Source organism: Erythrolamprus reginae, chromosome 1, assembly GCF_031021105.1.
Source record: "Erythrolamprus reginae isolate rEryReg1 chromosome 1, rEryReg1.hap1, whole genome shotgun sequence".
NCBI lineage: Eukaryota > Metazoa > Chordata > Lepidosauria > Squamata > Dipsadidae > Erythrolamprus > Erythrolamprus reginae.
In genome coordinates, this window is record NC_091950.1 from 271,169,766 (window position 1) to 271,190,758 (window position 20,993).

General features: G+C 36.6%; 1 protein-coding gene across 1 annotated transcript in view; it reads right to left on the minus strand.

Moving 5' to 3' along the window:
• Positions 1-20,993, minus strand: part of COL21A1 (collagen type XXI alpha 1 chain) — an 81,148-nt gene that overhangs the window by 27,332 nt on the left and 32,823 nt on the right. Inside the window, exons 12-18 of the mRNA XM_070738931.1 lie at positions 19,642-19,695; positions 17,019-17,072; positions 11,462-11,515; positions 11,307-11,360; positions 8,023-8,076; positions 1,262-1,306; positions 1,093-1,146 (exon numbers count right to left, since the gene is read on the minus strand). Coding sequence (XP_070595032.1) covers positions 1,093-1,146; positions 1,262-1,306; positions 8,023-8,076; positions 11,307-11,360; positions 11,462-11,515; positions 17,019-17,072; positions 19,642-19,695 — 369 coding nt within the window. The remainder of the gene's footprint in view (positions 1-1,092; positions 1,147-1,261; positions 1,307-8,022; positions 8,077-11,306; positions 11,361-11,461; positions 11,516-17,018; positions 17,073-19,641; positions 19,696-20,993) is intronic.

Below are 20,993 nucleotides of genomic sequence, written 5' to 3' on the forward strand. Positions count from 1 at the left end.
GTATAACAAACTGTTGCTGCTTCTTTCTCCAAAACGAGTTACTAATGGCAAATATAACAATAAACGATTGAAGCTGGCAACTATAATAGGAATATTTTTTCCTTATTTCTGATGAAATTTCCCTCAGGTATTACATTTGAATTGTCAACAAGATTTTCACCCACTCAGTTCTGGAACAACTACTGTAACTAACAGCAAATAAATTTCACTTTATATTCTGGCTGGTTTTTCTTCAGCCATTCTAAATATTTAAATCTTCCATGCACTTGAAAGTAAGTGGATCCTATCAGGGAAGAAGAGAATGAAATATAATCATAATAAATGATCTGGAAAATGTACTATTCAAACTGATACTGTGCTTCCTGTACATGCAGAAACCATCTTGGAAAAACCATAACCAGCACGCTGCAAAGCAACTCTCCTTGATGTATCATAGTACTTTCTGAGATTAAACTTACAGCTGAAAGATGAAGCCTCTTCCAAAATCCTTCCCTAATAAAATGAAGTTATGTCTACACGAAGAATTCCCATCACTTTGAACATTGGTGACAGTTGCCATCTGTTCAAAATTAGAGTACCATCCATTCTGGAAAGGGAATCATTTTGTGGAAGCTATTAACAGGTCAGAACAGAGACGCCTCCTTGTTATAAAACAGTTCAATGTGATGGAAAGAATCATAATTTTCAAGTTCTCTACTAAATGCCTGACACGACACGAGTCTTGTTAAGAGCTCATGCAGAACATTTGAAAGGATCCTTAAGGCAGTGAATAGTCTCCACAAGCATTTAACTTCAATTTCCATGCAGTATTCAGTATGCATTAATTCAGGACAGTGCATCTGTGGCATAATTAATTTGTTTTTGTGAAGTTATACTGGTTTTCTTCTGTTATAAAACTAGCATCTTTGCCTTTTCAAGTTCAGCCACTGTCAAAGGAATTAGTTTCGAAATCATTTCATTCAGACATATTGACTTCTGGGTTTTACAATTGCTGTCAGAATCGGACAGCATGATTTTCTTCAGACCATGATTCTTAGAACCATGGCGTTTTGCCACACCCACTTCAAAAAAACTGGAATAACAAAAACGTACAGGTAATCCTGGAGTTCCTTTTTGTCCTTCTTGTCCTGGCAGCCCACTTTCACCCTATGACAAATTTTAAAAAACAAAACATTATTTATTATAGAATGCACTGTGGCAGTAGTCCTTTAAAGCAAAGAAGGAAATGGCTCTATTTTAAAATCTACATTCTGATAAATACCTTATCTCCTTTTATTCCTTGAACTCCAGGGATCCCAGGAATTCCCTTTGGAAAAATAAATTAAAACATATTAAATAGAATCACCACTTCTCATCTGAAGTTCTTTATTCATTCTCCAATTTTGCATTCATATCCTACTGTGATATCTGACTCGAAACAGAAGTTGTAAGATCATGTTTACATGTGAACGATTAGCCATTATGAGGAAACACAATCATGAACATTGGTTAGATGCATGTTGGCAGTATCACCTATTATATTTGTATATGTCAACCTCTTCATACCAGATTGCATGGTCTATATCAGGGAGGGGGGGCAGATGACTAGTGGACTTCAACTTCAACTCCCAGAATTCCTGAGCTAGCATTCAACTCCCAGAATTCCTGAGCTAGCATGATTGGCTAACAGGAATTCTGGGAGTTGAAGTCCACAAGTCATAAAAGAGCCATCGTTCCCTACCCCTGGTCTATATTCAGTGAAGGGCTACCAAACTATTTACTACCACACTGTGGCTGTAGTTTATGCAGGACACCCTGCATTTTCTTTCAAAATCTTTCAATGCAAATTAGGTGCTCTGGGGTGGAGCTCCATTTTTGCTACCCCACTGAGTCCCGTCCCCTCCAGGCAGTAGCCCACCCCTGTCTATATTATAGAATCTATAATCTTGGAGCTGTGAATCAATATAGGAAATAAGTCAACATTAGAATTCTTGATTGATTCTTGAACATGACTCAACAATGCACAGAGGGAGGCATCTGAAATATCTTGAACTGTATCTTGAAATATCTTGAACTGTAACCACATACAGAATTGTTTTTATGAAGAATTAAACTTACATAGCTGTTTCTATCCCGGGCTTCTAGCCCATTAAAAATAACTATGGAATCACTGTGCATAATGTATCTTCAAAAGTATTTTTGAACTGATTTTAATTATTTTCTCTCAGTGTAACAATGTCCCTTGTGTCTGCAAGAGGCTAATCTTTGTTTCAAGAGAATGTTTTTGCATGAAATTTTTTCTGCTTTCCTTTTTTCTGTTTTATTTTGGGGACATTGTAAAATATTAAGAAAAATAGGTTTCATCTGAAAAACAGCTGGATTATCTTTTATTTTTGGATTGAGATATTTTCTGGGAAACTAAGAAAAAAACAATGAGGTCTTTATTTAAAAAAGAAAATCTAATTTCCATCCTCATTGTAGCAAGGTTTGGGTTTTGACCCTTTCTTCCTATACCATAAAAAGCATTGGCAAGAAAACACTCAGAAAAGTACTTGACGTCTCTGCTGGAAAACCATCTAAATAGAGTTGTGCTCCTTGCCTTGATTTGGCTTGAGTCTGCAGAACTCCTCACATTCACAGAGCCTGTGACTCATTTAATGACCACCAATGCCCATGGCACCCACAATCATTTAATCCTAGCAGAAGTTACTTCATCACACAATTTGCGTACCACAAACAGAAGCTGCCAGTTTTCTTTGCTACTGGAAGCCACAGGAAAAAAGCCAACCATTCTTGCTAGGGTTGAGCATCTCATATGACTTATTTGCTAGGAACCAAGAATGGCCACATACTGAATTTTACAATGGGATTTTCAACTTAGATCTCACCTATCACATTGTGATAATCATAAGAAGCAAATTTTTATTCATAGTTTGCAAACACACTTTGCCTCCAAAGGTCTAATACAGAATAATTAAGTTCTGAAGGCAATATTCTTAAAAAGACAATACAGAATTAATTTTAATTAAAATGTATAGTATACTTGGATATAATAAAAGTGTCACCTCTACTTTCAAATGAAGCATTTGGGAACATATATCAAAATTAGCTGGTGCAACCTTTGCTTGTGCACATGTATTTCAAATACTGTATGGCTAAATATATTGAGTACCTTCTGTCCCCTGTCCTATTGCTCTCCTATATTTCCTACACCTTTCTTCTATTCCTATATCTCTTCTATTCTTTCATTGATATGTTTTATTCCTATATCTTCTATTCTTTCTTAGATATATTTTACTATGAGTATATCCTCTATAACCTTCATTATGTATTTAACTATGTGTATACCCACTAAAACCCTCATTCTGTATTGGACAAAATCAATCAATCAATCAATCAATAAATCTTATAAGACTGCTGTTGGAGAGGCCCGCACTGCATTGAAAGCAACTATTATTATTATTATTATTATTACTTAGATTTGTATGCCGCCCCTCTCCGAAGACTCGGAGATAACTAGATTTGCAATAGAAATCGCAGAAGGGAAGAATGTGACTGATGGGGCATTCTTTCATATATCGGGTTCCCAAGTCTTCTCCAACCATTTTGCTTGGAGTGATAAGAGTTGAAGCCTGGTTTCTCTTTATTAATTGAAATGGACTGATTTATAAATTACTAAATAGAAAACTAGCATAAATTAATGACTATTAGAACTGAATGATCTAGTCTGATCTAGAAGGTCAAATAGAAAACTAGCATAAATTGACTATTAGAACTGAATGATCTAGTCTGATCTAGAAGGTCAAATAGAAAACTAGCATAAATTAATGACTATTAGAACTGAATGATCTAGTCTGATCTAGAAGGTCTGTTTATGTGGCCTGTAAGTTTTGAAACAGACTTGATCAATCACTCCATCGATCAAAAGTCCTATCAAAACATCAATCTGGCAATCGTATTTACCTAAAAAACCCTCTGACTAATCCACCACGACAAGATAAAGCTATGCATAGGCTCAAACATGCAGTCTTCTAATATTGTTTTTCATGAAGGTTCTTTTAGATTTTTTAAATTATTTTTGTTTACAAAAAAAATGTATGTTTCCTGTAATATTTTTTGTGTTAACAATAACTGATTTTAGTTCATGTTTAGTTAGAGATATGCCAAAGTAGACAAAGTGCACGCACACAGATACACAGTGCTGAAAACCCAGCTTCTGCACATATGCAGAACGAAATGCACATATGCAGAACGAAAAACTAAGATGGGGCTGCCAAGAGAGGTGAGCGGAGGAAATTCCTGCTTCTGGTTCTATAGAGCCAGTCCTAAATGACAGGAACTCACCTCTGCCTTGGGATGTCAAACCACCCAGCAGGGGTGTATTACTTATTATCCTTCTCATCTGTCCTATTTCCTAATTCCTTAGTTTCTTCCGACTATAACTTGTTGTATCTTACAATTTATATTGGTTGCCTTTATTTAGTATCTTATTATGATTTATGTTGATTGCTTGAGTATCTTTTCATTATCACTGAATATTGTATCTATGATTTATGATGATTGTATTTTATGATTATGATTACCACTTGTTGTTTGCATGTACTGTAACTAAGAGTTTATGCACCAGAGACAAATTCCTTCTGTGAGTCCAATCACATTTGGCCAATAAATTATTCTAGTTCTATTTCTAATAGGTTTTGTTAGACTTCAAATTGGCAGATAATGCTTGTTACTTGTTCTTGTTTGTAAAACTGCCTCAGGATAGCTGAAGAATTATTAGCAATCATATTCAGTTTCAGCTAAAAAATAATATATTTCCACCAAAAGTGAACTCAAAAGTAGCCTTCACTTTGATTCCTCTTATGGCATCTCCACATGAGAATTCACTGTGGCTGACAACTATATTTTTATGAGCAAAAATTTAAGAGGGAAGAATCACTCCGTATCTGGGTGGATCTTATTAACAGGAAAATCCATTTATTTTCTGTTCAAAATTAAATTTCCTTGTTACATAACATTTATTCCTTGATACACAGAAAGCTGCCAGGAGAACAACTAGAGCACAGAGCATTTGGCAAAGATTATAACTGACAATTTTAAACAGAGAATGCTCTGCAAGTCACAGAGAAGAAAGGCATAGAATTCTAGAAAGAAAGGTTAATCTAAAGTAGGTAGTATTTTCTTTCTCTAGTCTGTCTAAAACCATGTGGTGTAAGAGGTCCCTGGCAAAGACTGGATATTTATTTGTTCAAATACTGGCAAACGAGTCTCGTGTTTTTTAAATTCTTTTTTTTAGAATAATAAATACAAAATAATTCAGAACTGTTATGAAATTGTAGCTTAATTTCAAAAGTTCACTACCTTTTCATATGAATGAATTAACAATGTATGTTGCAACCCCAGTGAACTTTTTCACTGTTCTAAAGCAGACTCAAGGAATTTGTTAGGTATATCTGCTTTGTGATATATCATCCAGATGTCTATGGAGATTCTCAGTCATTCAGGTCATGGTTGTCCCAAAAGTACTTTTTCAAAAGACAACAGAACTTTGTCTTTGAGGATGTTTCGCTTCTCATTCAAGAAGGTTCTTCAGCTCTGGCCAAATCGTGGAGGATGGAAGGAAGACATACTTCAAACCCAAAAGTACACTAAGACAAAAGACTGTCCATTCCAAAATACCCAGATACGAGCTGAACAAAATGATATATGCAGTACAATGCAGCAAGACGTGTATTAGATCTGTACATTGGAGGAACAAAAAACTTCTTCACAAATGCATGGCACAACATAGGAGAGCAAACCCATCAGGACAAGAGTCAGCAATCCATTTGCATTTGTAAGACAAGGGTCATTCTTTTGAAGACAGCAACGTCCACATTCTGGGCAGAGGACCACTGGCTTCCAAAACGAGTCAAAGAGACCATCTACAACCCTCTCTTGGTGGGGGTGAGCAGTAATGGCTGCTGCCCCCACGATGAAAGGGGACACCGTGGGGATAGTAAGTTTATGCACTATGCACTTAATAGTTTTTTTAAATTATCCTTCCTTCTCTAGTGTCTAGTATGATTCTTAATTGCTTTTAAAATAGGAAGTAATTAAATAGTAAGTTTTTACCCATAAACGATTTAATCATTATCTAGAAGTATAGCAATTAAAGAAAATTGAGCTACTTGACTAATCTGTTATCATGCTGAACCTTGTGGGTTCAGTACAAAACCTTAAAATGTTACTGTGCTCCTCAACAAATGATGCTGTCTATCATTTGTCCTTTTTGTGGCTATTTAGATAAATCTAAACTCTCAGAAACAATGCTAACAAGATAACTGCAAGGAGAAGAAATCCTTCCATTCTCCACCATTCAGTCAGAGCTAAAGTAGCTTTTTGGATGAGAAGCGAAATGGCCTGAAGGAAAAACAAAGTCCAGTTGCCTTTTGAAAAAGTACTTTTGGGGTGTAGTACCTAGAATTTCATCATTGAAACAGTTTCGAATATTCTAAATGAATAAACTAAATTAATCAATAATAAGAAATGTTTGTACAGTACTGACATTAGAAATATATTTGTAGCAGGTATTATCTTCATGTACTTTTTGTTTTGTTTTGCTTATAGAATAGAATAGAATAGAATTTTTATTGGCCAAGTGTGATTGGACACACAAGGAATTTGTCTTGGTGCATATGCTCTCAGCGTACATAAAATAAAATTTACATTTGTCAAGAATCATGTGGTACAACACTTAATGATTGTCATAGGGGTCAAATAAGCAATGAAGAAGCAATATTAATAAAAATCTTAGGATATAAGCAACAAGTTACAACTATTGGCTGACAACCCAAGTGAAGTGTATAATGATTTTTAGACTCTATAGCTGCTCCATGAAGAGAATCAATCTGAAAAGATCAAGATGATTATTAAGTTGTGGGTGTAAGCAATATCTTCACTGATCACTGATCACTCCACTGATGATGTTATCTAGTTAGGTAATAAAAGGTCTGCAAGAAAACATCCAAGCCCCAAGAGCACCAAGGACCCCACAACCCTATATCTGTCCAAAAGATAGGATCAAGAAATAATGGGTGGTAATCTAAACAATTGCACAGTGAATACAGATAGGAAATTAAACATGAAATATAAATTTCAGTATAATGTTTCTAAATAAAGAAAACTGCTGCCTTTATTCAAATTAATATGTACCACACCACATCTAATTTTTGTGAGCATTAAATTAACTGAAATGATAAAGAATATCTGTCTCTGATCAAACACTAACTCAGAGCAGATTATCCGTACAATGGTTAAATAACCAAGAGAAACAGAATGTTTGGATGCTGTACAAATGGGAAAAGTGCCACTCTCTGGATGTATTATAAAAGCTGTGTGGAGAATTTCATGAATCATTGGCTGTAGGAAAGGCAGTCTTAGGGGAAGTCCTTTGTGGAATTAACAGGGTATATTCTCCATTGGCATATGAGTGAAGAATTTTAATTTGCAATTCAATTCTCTCTCCTACTCTAGAAAAATTGTTTTCTATAATACATGCTTTCTATAATACATCTGTGATGGCAAACCTATGGCACGCATGCCAAAGTGGCATGTGACCACAGTTTGGACACTTAGCAACTTACCTGCATTTATGGCCAATTGTAGTTACATGACCTCAATTTACATTGGTTTTGCAAGAAATAGGCATTTGGTTCCCATTTCTAACAAAAACCACTCCTTTAAGTTTTCTTTTGTTTGAAGCAGTAGAAAGTTGTTTTAAGTAAACAGTATGACACATTATGTCAACAAGCTCCCTGTGAAAATGCTACTTTTCTAAGATGGAAAGAAAGAGGCATGTTGATGAATGTCAGTAATTGCTCACCAAAAAGAAAAGTACAGTAGTAACATAAAGAAGAAAATCCTCCTTAATGTCATAAAAAACCCATTAAAAGATCAGCTGCCAGATTTCGGTATGGGGTTGTGTTCTGTTTGACACCCGATTTTTAAAAATAGATTTTAACAAGGAAAAATGTATGTCAGTAAAACAACTTCAAAACTTACCGGATTCCCCCGTCTTCCTTCTGGTCCTGGAGAACCCTGTTGTCCAGTTTCTCCCTTAATGTTGATGACAGAGAAATAATCATAAAACTATTAAATTTCCAGTAGCACACTGGGAACATTATCAGCCTAAACTTAACTCCACCAATATATGGGAAATATCTAAAATCTGCCAGTAAAAGAGACTGTTATACAGCATGTTTCTTTAAGCTGGGTTGTTGTTTTTTTTAATTCCACTTGCATTTATATTAAGACCTTGCCAATGATGCAAAATCTATATTCAGACCCATTCCCCTATGGAATAAATCTGTACACCAAGAGTTCATCCACATTCTGATTTAGCAGAACATAAAAATTGTGCGGGTGTGTGCTGCTCTATTGGTTTTTGCTTCCAGAGGGCAGATCTAACCAAATATGGATACCTTTCCAAAAGATTCAGAAGTATTGATTTGGCTGCATTTGTCAGCTAACAATGACCCACTGATGTAGACCTTGCTGATTTATGGCTTTATTATCTAAATTAACAGCAACTTGAACAAGGTTCATACTGGAAAGCAGTAGGAGCACACACATGGGATTAGTCAAGAAAATATATAGAAATTTGGCTATTTTGTCAGAGAATTCAAGAAATAGTACAACAGTAGAAAAATGGTCGCTGTTGTTACCTTAACAGTTGCAGTGATTCACTTAACAACTGTGGCAGGAAAGGTCATAAAATGGGGCAAAACTCACTTAACAAATATCTCTCTTAGGAGCAGACATTTTGGGCACAATTGTGGTTGTAAGTCGAGGAGGACTACTTATATTGTTATGACCCATTCTGGGTGGGAATTTAAAAACTGGTGTAACCTGTGCATATGATAAATACATAATCTCCATTTGCTACGTTTTGAAGAATACCAGGTTGCAGACACTTAGCTGCATCTTTAAGAAACTCTGAAATGTTCACACTCTGAGTGGGAGGTTATGAACCATGGGAAAATTGGTAAATATAATTTTTTTCCATCCAATGGAAAGAGTTCCCAATGACAAAGAAAACTCTTCCACAAAGAAGGGTGGGGCCTTGATTATTCCACAGCAGAAAGTTTGCACACATATGGGTCTACAGAAGCCAACTTATAGAGCTCATGATTTTGATGTGCACCAGAATATTTACTGTTTCCAGGCACAGAGGACTATTTCTGAATGTTTGGGGGAAAAACTGAAGAAGATTCCAGAAGAAATGTTCAAATATGCTTTTCTTGCTAATATATCCTGACTTTGATTACAAAAAAAATCCAACTGAAATGATGTTTTATAGACAGCAGATGTTCAAAGGCAAAATGGAAGCATTTTAATCCAGCAGAAACAAGAGGCCATTGCTTTTATAATTTCAAACTGTTCAGAAATAAATGCTATACTTCTTCCTCCTGCTCTGTATTATAATCTAAGAATGAAAGAATACAATGTATTTAAACAAAAACATATATTAAAAGTTTTTAAAAACCAGATAGCAAGAAGGAAATCCAGACAATGCACTTGCATTGTTCTTCAAATTTCCTATACTCTCTATTTATTGCTGCCAGAGCAACTATATGCCAGAAAGAGTAATTTAACTTGATTAGGGGATTCCCAAGGTATGTAGCAAGAGAAGGGATGGAAAATTTGCAGCAAAAACTCCCTTCCATATGCAATAAATATCACATGGAAGAGAGCAAAATCATGTACTTGATTATGGGTCTCACTTTTTATACCATATCTGCATGCCAATACGCATGGATCAGCTTTGATGTATGGAACAGTCCTAATTAGATCAGGTCCTCCGTTCCATAGAGCAAACGTATGAGCACATACACATGTCTGGAGGCCTTGCAGGATGCTATTAGATGTTCGATAAGATGTGTAGTGAAAGTAGGAGATAGTTGTCTGATTCTCCTTTTTATGTTCTAAATTGTTTCCTTGTTCCCTGTGCCAGATGGACTCCTAGTCCATTGATTCCACTGGGTCTCATTTAATTATTCATAGCTGCTTTTACATAGCACATTAGTTCAAAAGAAATATAGATTAACAAAATTAAAATCCATTAATAAAATAGAAAGAAGTATCCATTCAGGCAGTACATTGAGTAGCAAAAATGGAGCTGGGTGCACAGCTTCAGCGTGTGCGGGATTTTACTTCTGCATATGTGCGGGAAGCAAAGTCTTGTGAAGGGATGCACGTGTGTGAGATTTCAGCAATTGTTTTGCTTCTACGCATGCATGGAAGCAAAAAATCACCGAAATTTCATGTGCACCCACGTTCTCTCGCAAGATTTTGCTTCCTGCAAATGCGCAGAAGCAAAATCTCGTAGGGACAAATGCGCATGCACGCTGGCAACCCAAAGCTGCATGCGCATCGCATTGGTAGTGGTGGTAATTAGCAACCCCCACCTGTATACAGGTAGATAGTCCTCAACTTATAACTAGTGTTGGGTGAACCGAACCTGCAAAGTTTGAGTTCGTGCCGAACCCGAACCCAAACTTTTTAAAAAGTTCAGGTAAAGTTCGGGTTTGGCGTTTGGCTGAACACCGTAAAACGCCGCCGCCTGGGAGGAGAGTGGGGAATTCCATCATGGGACTCTCCACTCTCCTCCCGGGCGGCGGCGTTTCTTGGTGTTCGGCCGAATGCCAAACCCGAACCCAAACTTTACCCGAACTTCACCCGAACTTTACCCGAACTTTTTAAAAAAGTTAAAGAAACACTGATGCTGTTTGGGTTCGGGTAAAGTTCGGGTTCGCGTTCGGCGAACTCACCCGAACTTCACGGCAAAGTTTGGATGAGTTCGCCAAACCCGAACTTCCTGAAGTTCGCCCAACACTACTTATAACTACACTTGACCCAAAAGTTTCTGTTGCTTAGTGAGACAATTAAATGACTTTCTCCCCCATTTACAACCTTTCTTGCTACAGTTGTTAAGTGAAAATCACTGCAGCTGTTAAGTTAGTAACACAGTTGTGAAGTGAATTTGGCTTCCCCAAGGACTTTGCTTGTCAGAAGGTAGTAAAAGGTGGTGACATTACTCTGGGAAGCTGCAACAGTCATAAATACATATCAGTTGCCAAATGTCCTAATTTTGATCACATGACCATGGGGATGTTGAAATGATCCTAAGTGTGAAAAATGGTCATGTCACTTTTTTCAGTGCCGTTGTAACTTTGAACGAATGGTTGTAAGTCGGGAACTACTTGTATCCATCATGCATATACATGAAGTTAATTTTAATTTCAGTTATAAATACAATATTTGAACAAAATCAAAACATTGGGTACCTTAAAACCTGGAATCCCAGGTATGCCATCTTTCCCATTCCTCCCAGGTTCTCCCTGTTTTTATAAATGAAGATAAGAGTTACTCAACGGTTGTAATACTGCAGTAAAAAGAAAAACAAAGAGAATCCCCCCTCCCAAATTTGTTAGAAACTTACAACCCGTCCAGGTATTCCAGGAAGTCCAGCAGAACTTTTTTCTCCTTTTGCACCCTGGTAAAAGAATAGGATAAAGGTAAATAAGAGCTGCAGTAAATCAAACTGTCAGCACTCTCTAAAGGCTGACAGAATATATGGCGAGTTGAAGCTGGCTCATTAGTCCTTCTCATGAAGTGCTAAATACAATACTTTGACCCTTAAAAAGACCTAGACCATGTATCACAATGGTCTGATAAATGGCAACTTCAAAGCTCAACCAATAAATGCTGTGCCTTACACATGTGCAAAAAGAAACTTGAAGGACGCAACCTTGTAAAGGACCCTCACTCTGTTAAGGACCTTGGAGTACTTATATCTAATGATCAAAGAGCCAGAGCCCATTGAAATAACATTGCCAAAAAGGCACTAAGAGTTGTTATCCTAACTTTGCGTAGATTCTTCTCTGGCAATATTAAACTGCTAACCAGAGCATACAAAACATTTGCCAGACCAATCCTCGAATACAGTTCACCCATCTGGAACCTGCACTGCATATTGGACATTAATACAATTGAGATATATATCTATAGGCTCCCCTCTACAAAACCTTGCCAAATTTTTAGCCAAATACCTTCAACCATATACAGAAACTATTACCTCATATGTTCAAAATTCATCCCACTTTATACAAATAATTAAAAAACAAAACCTACAACCCGATGACCTACTTGTAAGTTTCGATGTCGTGTCCCTGTTCACACAAATACCTATTAAAGAAGCCTTGACAGCTATCCAAGACAAACACAAACCCCCCAAATATATCCTAGACCTTACCAACCACTGCCTGACCAATACATACTTCATCTATAATGAACAAAGATATAAACAAATAGAGGGAGCCCCCATGGGATCACCTCTATCACCTGTCATAGCCAACCTCTATATGGAATATTTCGAAAATAATGCTTTAGAGCAAGCCAAATACAAACCCAAACTTTGGCTGAGATATGTTGATGATACCTTTGTAATTTGGCCACATGGTAAAGAAAAACTAGACAATTTCCTCACTCATCTCAACAGCCTACACCCCAAAATACAGTTTACTATGGAAACAGAAATCAATGATCAACTTCCCTTTCTAGATGTACTGGTCTATAAAAAACCCAATGGCAGCCTAGGACATACTATCTACCAAAAGAAAACCCATACCAACCGTTATCTAAATGCACACTCACACCACCACCCCGCACAAATCACCTCAGTGGCCAAAACTCTCATCACCAGAACCAAACGCTTAGCTGACCATGAGCACTTAAAAACTGAATTGAACAAACTCAAAGATGTACTAATTTCTAATGGATTCAAAGAGAAAACAATAACAAACCTAATCAATAAAGAGACACCCCCCAAAAAACAAGATCAAGAACAGGACAATGGCACCACCAACCTTCCTTACATCAAAGGCACCACGGATAAAATTAGTAAAATTCTACAAAAACATAACATCAAAACCTCATTTTGCACTAACCAAAAAATATCTAATATCCTAAGGAGCCCCAAAGATAAAATCCAATTAGAATACCAAGGAATCTATGAAATCCCTTGCAAAACATGTGCAGCCACATACATTGGACAAACTAACCGAAGAGTGAGCCAGCGCATGGCAGAACATATGAATGCAGTCAAGAAACAGGAGAAGACCTCCTCCCTTGTCCAGCACATTAAAAGAACAGGGCACGAAATTGACTTTGAAAAAACTAAATTACTCCACAAAACAGAGAATTTATATAAAAGAATCTCTCTAGAAGCTATCGAAATTGAAAAGAGATCCTTTTGTTTAAATAAAAGGGATGATACCTCGCGCCTGCCAGAGATTTGGAAACCAGCCTTAAACAAAATAAACACTTCATTATAATCAATATGTCAATCCTTTAATTATTATGATTTTAGAATTTTATATTTGGAAATCAGACTTAAACAAAACACTTCATAATCTTCATGCCATTCCTTCTATAACCATGATTACACCAACCAATCAGATCACGGAAGCATAGTCACCCAATCTATTTGCTACATTCAAAGCAAATCTCCACCCCCACACTACATGCTAAGAAGAAAAGTCAGTTGCTAATATTCATTTGCAAAAACACAAAGATTGGAACTCCAGCCTGATGATGGTGAATGTGATTTCGCCGAAACGTCGCATAGACATGCAAAACATTACACAGGGCAAAACCCGAACTCAGAACAATCTACATACATATACCCGTGAAAATTTACGAAAACAAATATCTTGCCTCTACGGGGAGGACACTTTCCTACTGACTAGGACCTATGAAAAACTTGAAGTCAGAAAAGCCTCCATCTTATGTGATCTCACATTCCTACGCAACTGCAGGGACAAAAAAATAATTCCCAAATACTTCCAACTAAAATTCCACCCAAAAACCCCAACCATAGAGAGGATCCTAAAAAGAACTGAATTAGCCCTAATCAGAAATGAACTCCACAAAAAAAGATTCATACTTGATGAAATCAACAAAAGCCTACTCTCTCTTCACCTTAAAATCAGTAACCAAATACACCCTTTACTCTGGGATAAATTCAAACAAATATCAATCTGGAGGGCAGAAACAGAAACCCAATACAAAACAGACACACATAATAAGAAACTCCAAATACTAGAGGTACAGCAAAAACCCAGCCCTCCACAACAACTTATGACCAAAACAGTACATAACATATCAGACAAGATACTCACCACTACAGAAACCAATATTCTTTCAAAAGGATTTAATTTTGCAATAACTCCAAGACGAATACCAACTGAAAATATCATATGTGGAATTGAAACAACTTTACATAAAATCAACCCAGATACTGCTAACAAAATCAGACTCCAAGTCACTAATATTCTCTGCTCTAGTAAACCTCCAAAAAGCAACATACAGCAAGAAGAAAGAGAGGCACTTATCAATCTAAAGAAAAACCAGGATATAATAATCCTCCCAGCTGATAAAGGAAACTCCACTATAGTAATGAACACAGCAGAATACAAAGAAAAAATGAAAAATCTACTACAAAACCCGGCCTACAAACTCCTAAGCACAGATCCTACCACCTACCTAGAAAAAACCACCAAATCTAAAATCAAGGCCTCTCCCATCAGCGAAGAAATCCAGCAAAAAATCATCCCCAGAGAAAAATCTTCCATATGTCCAAAACTCTATGGCCTTCCAAAAATACACAAAGAAGGAATACCTCTCAGGCCAATAGTCAGTTCTATAGGCTCCCCTCTACAAAACCTTGCCAAATTTTTAGCCAAATACCTTCAACCATATACAGAAACTATTACCTCATATGTTCAAAATTCATCCCACTTTATACAAATAATTAAAAAACAAAACCTACAACCCGATGACCTACTTGTAAGTTTCGATGTCGTGTCCCTGTTTACACAAATACCTATTAAAGAAGCCTTGACAGCTATCCAAGACAAACACAAACCCCCCAAATATATCCTAGACCTTACCAACCACTGCCTGACCAATACATACTTCATCTATAATGAACAAAGATATAAACAAATAGAGGGAGCCCCCATGGGATCACCTCTATCACCTGTCATAGCCAACCTCTATATGGAATATTTCGAAAATAATGCTTTAGAGCAAGCCAAATACAAACCCAAACTTTGGCTGAGATATGTTGATGATACCTTTGTAATTTGGCCACATGGTAAAGAAAAACTAGACAATTTCCTCACTCATCTCAACAGCCTACACCCCAAAATACAGTTTACTATGGAAACAGAAATCAATGATCAACTTCCCTTTCTAGATGTACTGGTCTATAAAAAACCCAATGGCAGCCTAGGACATACTATCTACCAAAAGAAAACCCATACCAACCGTTATCTAAATGCACACTCACACCACCACCCCGCACAAATCACCTCAGTGGCCAAAACTCTCATCACCAGAACCAAACGCTTAGCTGACCATGAGCACTTAAAAACTGAATTGAACAAACTCAAAGATGTACTAATTTCTAATGGATTCAAAGAGAAAACAATAACAAACCTAATCAATAAAGAGACACCCCCCAAAAAACAAGATCAAGAACAGGACAATGGCACCACCATCCTTCCTTACATCAAAGGCACCACGGATAAAATTAGTAAAATTCTACAAAAACATAACATCAAAACCTCATTTTGCACTAACCAAAAAATATCTAATATCCTAAGGAGCCCCAAAGATAAAATCCAATTAGAATACCAAGGAATCTATGAAATCCCTTGCAAAACATGTGCAGCCACATACATTGGACAAACTAACCGAAGAGTGAGCCAGCGCATGGCAGAACATATGAATGCAGTCAAGAAACAGGAGAAGACCTCCTCCCTTGTCCAGCACATTAAAAGAACAGGGCACGAAATTGACTTTGAAAAAACTAAATTACTCCACAAAACAGAGAATTTATATAAAAGAATCTCTCTAGAAGCTATCGAAATTGAAAAGAGATCCTTTTGTTTAAATAAAAGGGATGATACCTCGCGCCTGCCAGAGATTTGGAAACCAGCCTTAAACAAAATAAACACTTCATTATAATCAATATGTCAATCCTTTAATTATTATGATTTTAGAATTTTATATTTGGAAATCAGACTTAAACAAAACACTTCATAATCTTCATGCCATTCCTTCTATAACCATGATTACACCAACCAATCAGATCACGGAAGCATAGTCACCCAATCTATTTGCTACATTCAAAGCAAATCTCCACCCCCACACTACATGCTAAGAAGAAAAGTCAGTTGCTAATATTCATTTGCAAAAACACAAAGATTGGAACTCCAGCCTGATGATGGTGAATGTGATTTCGCCGAAACGTCGCATAGACATGCAAAACATTACACAGGGCAAAACCCGAACTCAGAACAATCTACATATATTTATTTTTACATATACCCTTTTAATTTTTCACAGATCTACAATAACAGGAAAAATTGTCCATGTTTACATTTCCAACATAAATTTGTAGTACCTACATACAGTCTATACATTTCTTTGGTGATAAATATGAAAGATATATCATTTTATAAAAATTCTCTAAGTCCAGAAAAATTCAACCACATATTTTCCCACTGAACCATCTGTATATTTTAGCCAAACTTTTTATCATAGATGTTTCTCTTATTCTCTCTAATATTTCAACCAAAATTTATATATTTTAGCAATAATAGTTTGTATATAACTTTATTTCAAACTCAGTCTTGTGTTGTTCAAAATCATAAAATATTTAATCCATTTTAAATCTTTTTGAGATTTGTTTATAAGAAAATTATTGACAAGCATATCCTTTTGTTGATAAATCTCCCTTTGATTTTGTTTTACAATCCCTTTGAGAAAAATCTAGTACCATATGATAAGCTAACCATTTGTGTTAACTTTTATTTCTTGCCTACAACAACCTAGATTTATATTTAGTCTTTACTCTAAGAATGGTCCACCTGACATAATCTTTTTTTGTCAAACTAAATCATTCAATCCTATGGTAAACTTAAACTTGCCTTTTTCCCGTAAATTCCTGGTATGCCTTGATCTCCTTTAGGTCCTCTGTCCCCCTTAATAAAATAAATGGGTAACTTTTATTTTTCTATGCAAACAGGCAAATTAAATAGTTCAGAATAAAACAAGAAATATTAATATGGTGATAGCTGCCATAACTTTTAACAAAGTGCAAATTTGGTTTAAAATTAACAGTTAGGTCTTCATAGCTGTGTATTCAGACCACCTGCCTGTCATGATGTTTTACAGCCAGTATCAGACGCAAAAGACCAATGTCATGCATTAATTTTCAATTAAACTGATTTATTGCTTATGCCTGTGCACAAGAATCTAGTCAACTAACTGTTAGCACTATTTGGCACTAGATAAGAGTTAGACTTCAAGATGGGTTGGGCTTAGATTGCTTGTGGGAAGGTAAAGATTCTAGGGTAATTTCTCTTTGACTCCACCCCAGGGGTGGGCTACTACCCAGACAGGGGGGAATGCAGTGGGGTAGTGAAAATGGAGCTCCACCCCAGAGCACCCAATTTGCATTGAAAGATGTTGAAAGAAAATGCAGGGCGTCCTGCATAAGCCATGCCCACAGTGGTAGTAAAAATTTTGGTAGCCCTTCACTGCTCCACCCCCAGGCTCCTTCTCCAACACAGTGCTATATAACATAGAATAATAACATACAAACATAAAAACAACAATGTGAAAGAATAACAACTCCAATTTATCTCTATTATAGTTCCAATTTGCAACATTTTAGGAGGTCTATTGTGTAAAATAATGAATTGAAAGTGCAAAACCAAATCCTACTAGGAGTTAGCATCTATGGAAGGTTGAGCAATATTTCATATGAGACAAACATTGCAGTAATATTGAGCTGATAAATGGACCAAATACTCCAGATCTTCCGAGCTGGCTATTTTCAATTATTAGGAAAGAGGAGGTGGTGATATTAGAAACATAGAAGTCTGACGGCAGAAAAAGACCTCCCGGTCCATCTAGTCTGCCCTTACACTATTTTCTGTATTTTATCTTAGGATGGATATGTGTTTATCCCAGGCATGTTTAAATTCAGTTACTGTGGATTTATCTACCACGTCTGCTGGAAGTTTGTTCCAAGGATCTACTACTCTTTCAGTAAAATAATATTTTCTCATGTTGCTTTTGATCTTTTCCCCAACTAACTTCAGATTGTGTCCCCTTGTTCTTGTGTTCACTTTCCTATTAAAAACACTTCCCTCCTGGACCTTATTTAACCCTTTAATATATTTAAATGTTTCGATCATGTCCCCCCTTTTCCTTCTGTCCTCCAGACTATACAGATTGAGTTCATTAAGTCTTTCTTGATACGTTTTATGCTTAAGACCTTCCACCATTCTTGTAGCCCGTCTTTGGACCCGTTCAATTTTGTCAATATCTTTTTGTAGGTGAGGTCTCCAGAACTGAACACAGTATTCCAAATGTGGTCTCACCAGCATTCTATATAGCGGGATCATAATCTCCCTCTTCCTGCTTGTTATACCTCTAGCTATGCAGCCAAGCATCCTACTTGCTTTCCCTACCGCCTGACTGCACTGTTCACCCATTTTGAGACTGTCAGAAATCACTATCCCTAAATCCTTTTCTTCTGAAGTATTTGCTAACACAGAACTGCCAATACAATACTCAGATTGAGGATTCCTTTTCCCCAAGTGCATTATTTTACATTTGGAAACATTAAACTGCAGTTTCCATTGCTTTGACCATTTATCTAGTAAAGCTAAATCATTTACCATATTACAGACGCCTCCAGGAATATCAACCCTATTGCACACTTTAGAGTCATCGGCAAATAGGCAAACCTTCCCTACCATTGAAAAATACTTCTCCTAGTACAGTGTTTCTTAATTATTTTCTATTATGCCCCCACCCAGGAAGAAGTAAACTTTTTGCGCCCCCTCAACTCTTCGCTGATGTGTGTCTTGCAGCCTAGCCCGACTGACCTGCCACCCCCAAATTGTACCCCACTGCGAGATGTGCATCCTACATACCTGACACTTGTACCAGTACTTCCGTCGTGTTTCTCGGCATTGGGTTCAGGGCAGCCCATTCTAAAAGGAAACATCTCACGAGTTCAAGAAGTTTGATTGAAATCGCAAGACGTTTTCTTTTAGAACAGGTTGCTCTGGATACAATGCCAAAGAACGCAACAGAGTTTTCGGTACAAGTGTCAAGTAGGACACATGTCCTACTCTCTGTGGCAAAAAAAACCCATATTCCCCAGAGTCACATGTCCCCCTTGGAATTGCTTTGCCCCCCCCCCCCAGGGGACGCACCCCATTATTTGAGAAGCACTGCCCTAGTATCACAATCTAATTGGGGAAACTATTTAAAACTGAATAAACAAGTCAGTCTATGTGATATCACCACTTCCAGAAATATGGATATCTACCTCTTATTTGACAATATTCTGAACTAAAAGTTGTGCTCTTCTTCAAGAAAGAAAAAATAAAACATGGAGTAATCACTCCTATGGATTTTTTGTTTTACTTTGAATGAGATAAAGAGGACAGGATTTTTATTATTTTAGCAATCCCTTGATTTTTTTTTTTTTAAACATCCTACCCATTGTTACAAGAAGCATTTGGTTTGAACCTTAGATGCTGGACTTCCATGTAGTCCGGGGAAACCTGGAACTCCACGTTCACCCTGGGGGGGGGGGGGGAGGAAAACATAAATCTCCGTAAAATATGTTAAATAAATAAATAGGTATCAAAAAGCATCACTTAGTAAATAAGACAAATATATTTAGTCCGCAGGGCTTGCTTTCTAAATAAGAATTATACCACTGATTTCTGCAGTACACAACCATGAATTCTTTGGTCTGCTCAAGATGCCAAGGCATCCTTGAGCTAACATTTAGCTGCTGAATCTTAGGACATGAAGAAATGATGTAAAAAAACAAATGCAAAGGGCACTGCTTTAGCTAGGGGAAAAAACCTAGAGAATAAATAGCCATCAGCCAGAAGCTCCCAACATCTGCATTTTGAAATAATTAAGAAATGAACTATCTGGAATGTACAAAACATAGAACAAACAATCTATGATGTTCTTCCTAGAACCAGCCCCCACCAAAATTCTTGTTGAGAAATGTCTTCTTACAACAGATACTCCACACAGAAACATTAAAAACATATTTACTATGTAGAATTACGGATAGTAGAAACATTTCATTATTTCAGAGAATTCAGTCAATATATATCTGTATGGCTGTATTCATGAAGTTAGTTTAGCAGGTAACTTTATTTATGGCTTGATACTCTGCTGTTTTCTGTCACTGCCAGATATGACCTTTCCTTCCCCGTTTTATATTTAATGACCAATGATTTATTTGCAAGCTCATCTTAACCTATTCTAATAAGACAACTAAATGGTATATTGCCAGTACGTGGAACAGTAAATCTGTACCAGCACATATAATCCACATCTGGACAATAAATTAAAGTCCTGATTATTCACAACTTCTGAAGCACTTCAAAATAATCTCTACCCTCAAACAATTGAACATGAGCAATAGTCAATTTTGTTTTGAAGAAATAGGAAAATGTTCTTAAATGTCTGAAGCTGACATTTTGCAAAACCATTATTTTGTGTAAAGACAAGCCCAAACAGCTTGACCTCAAGTGACTAACTCAAATTTCAGTTCAGATATACTTTTTGAGGTAGCTTTGAACTAAATCACAATGGCATCTAATCTAGATTTCTATAACTCAGTATATTCTGTAATCTTTTCGTCCTTTTCTTCCTTCCTCTAGCATCCAATCTGCTATTTATTTACTTATAAGAATCTATATTTAGCATTTAGCCTTATATTTATTTATTTATTTTATTTATTCATTCAATTTTTATGCCGCTCTTCTTAGACTCAGGGTGGCTTACAACATCTTAGCAATAGCACTTTTTAACAGAGCGAGCATATTGCCCCCACAATCCGGGTCCTCATTTTA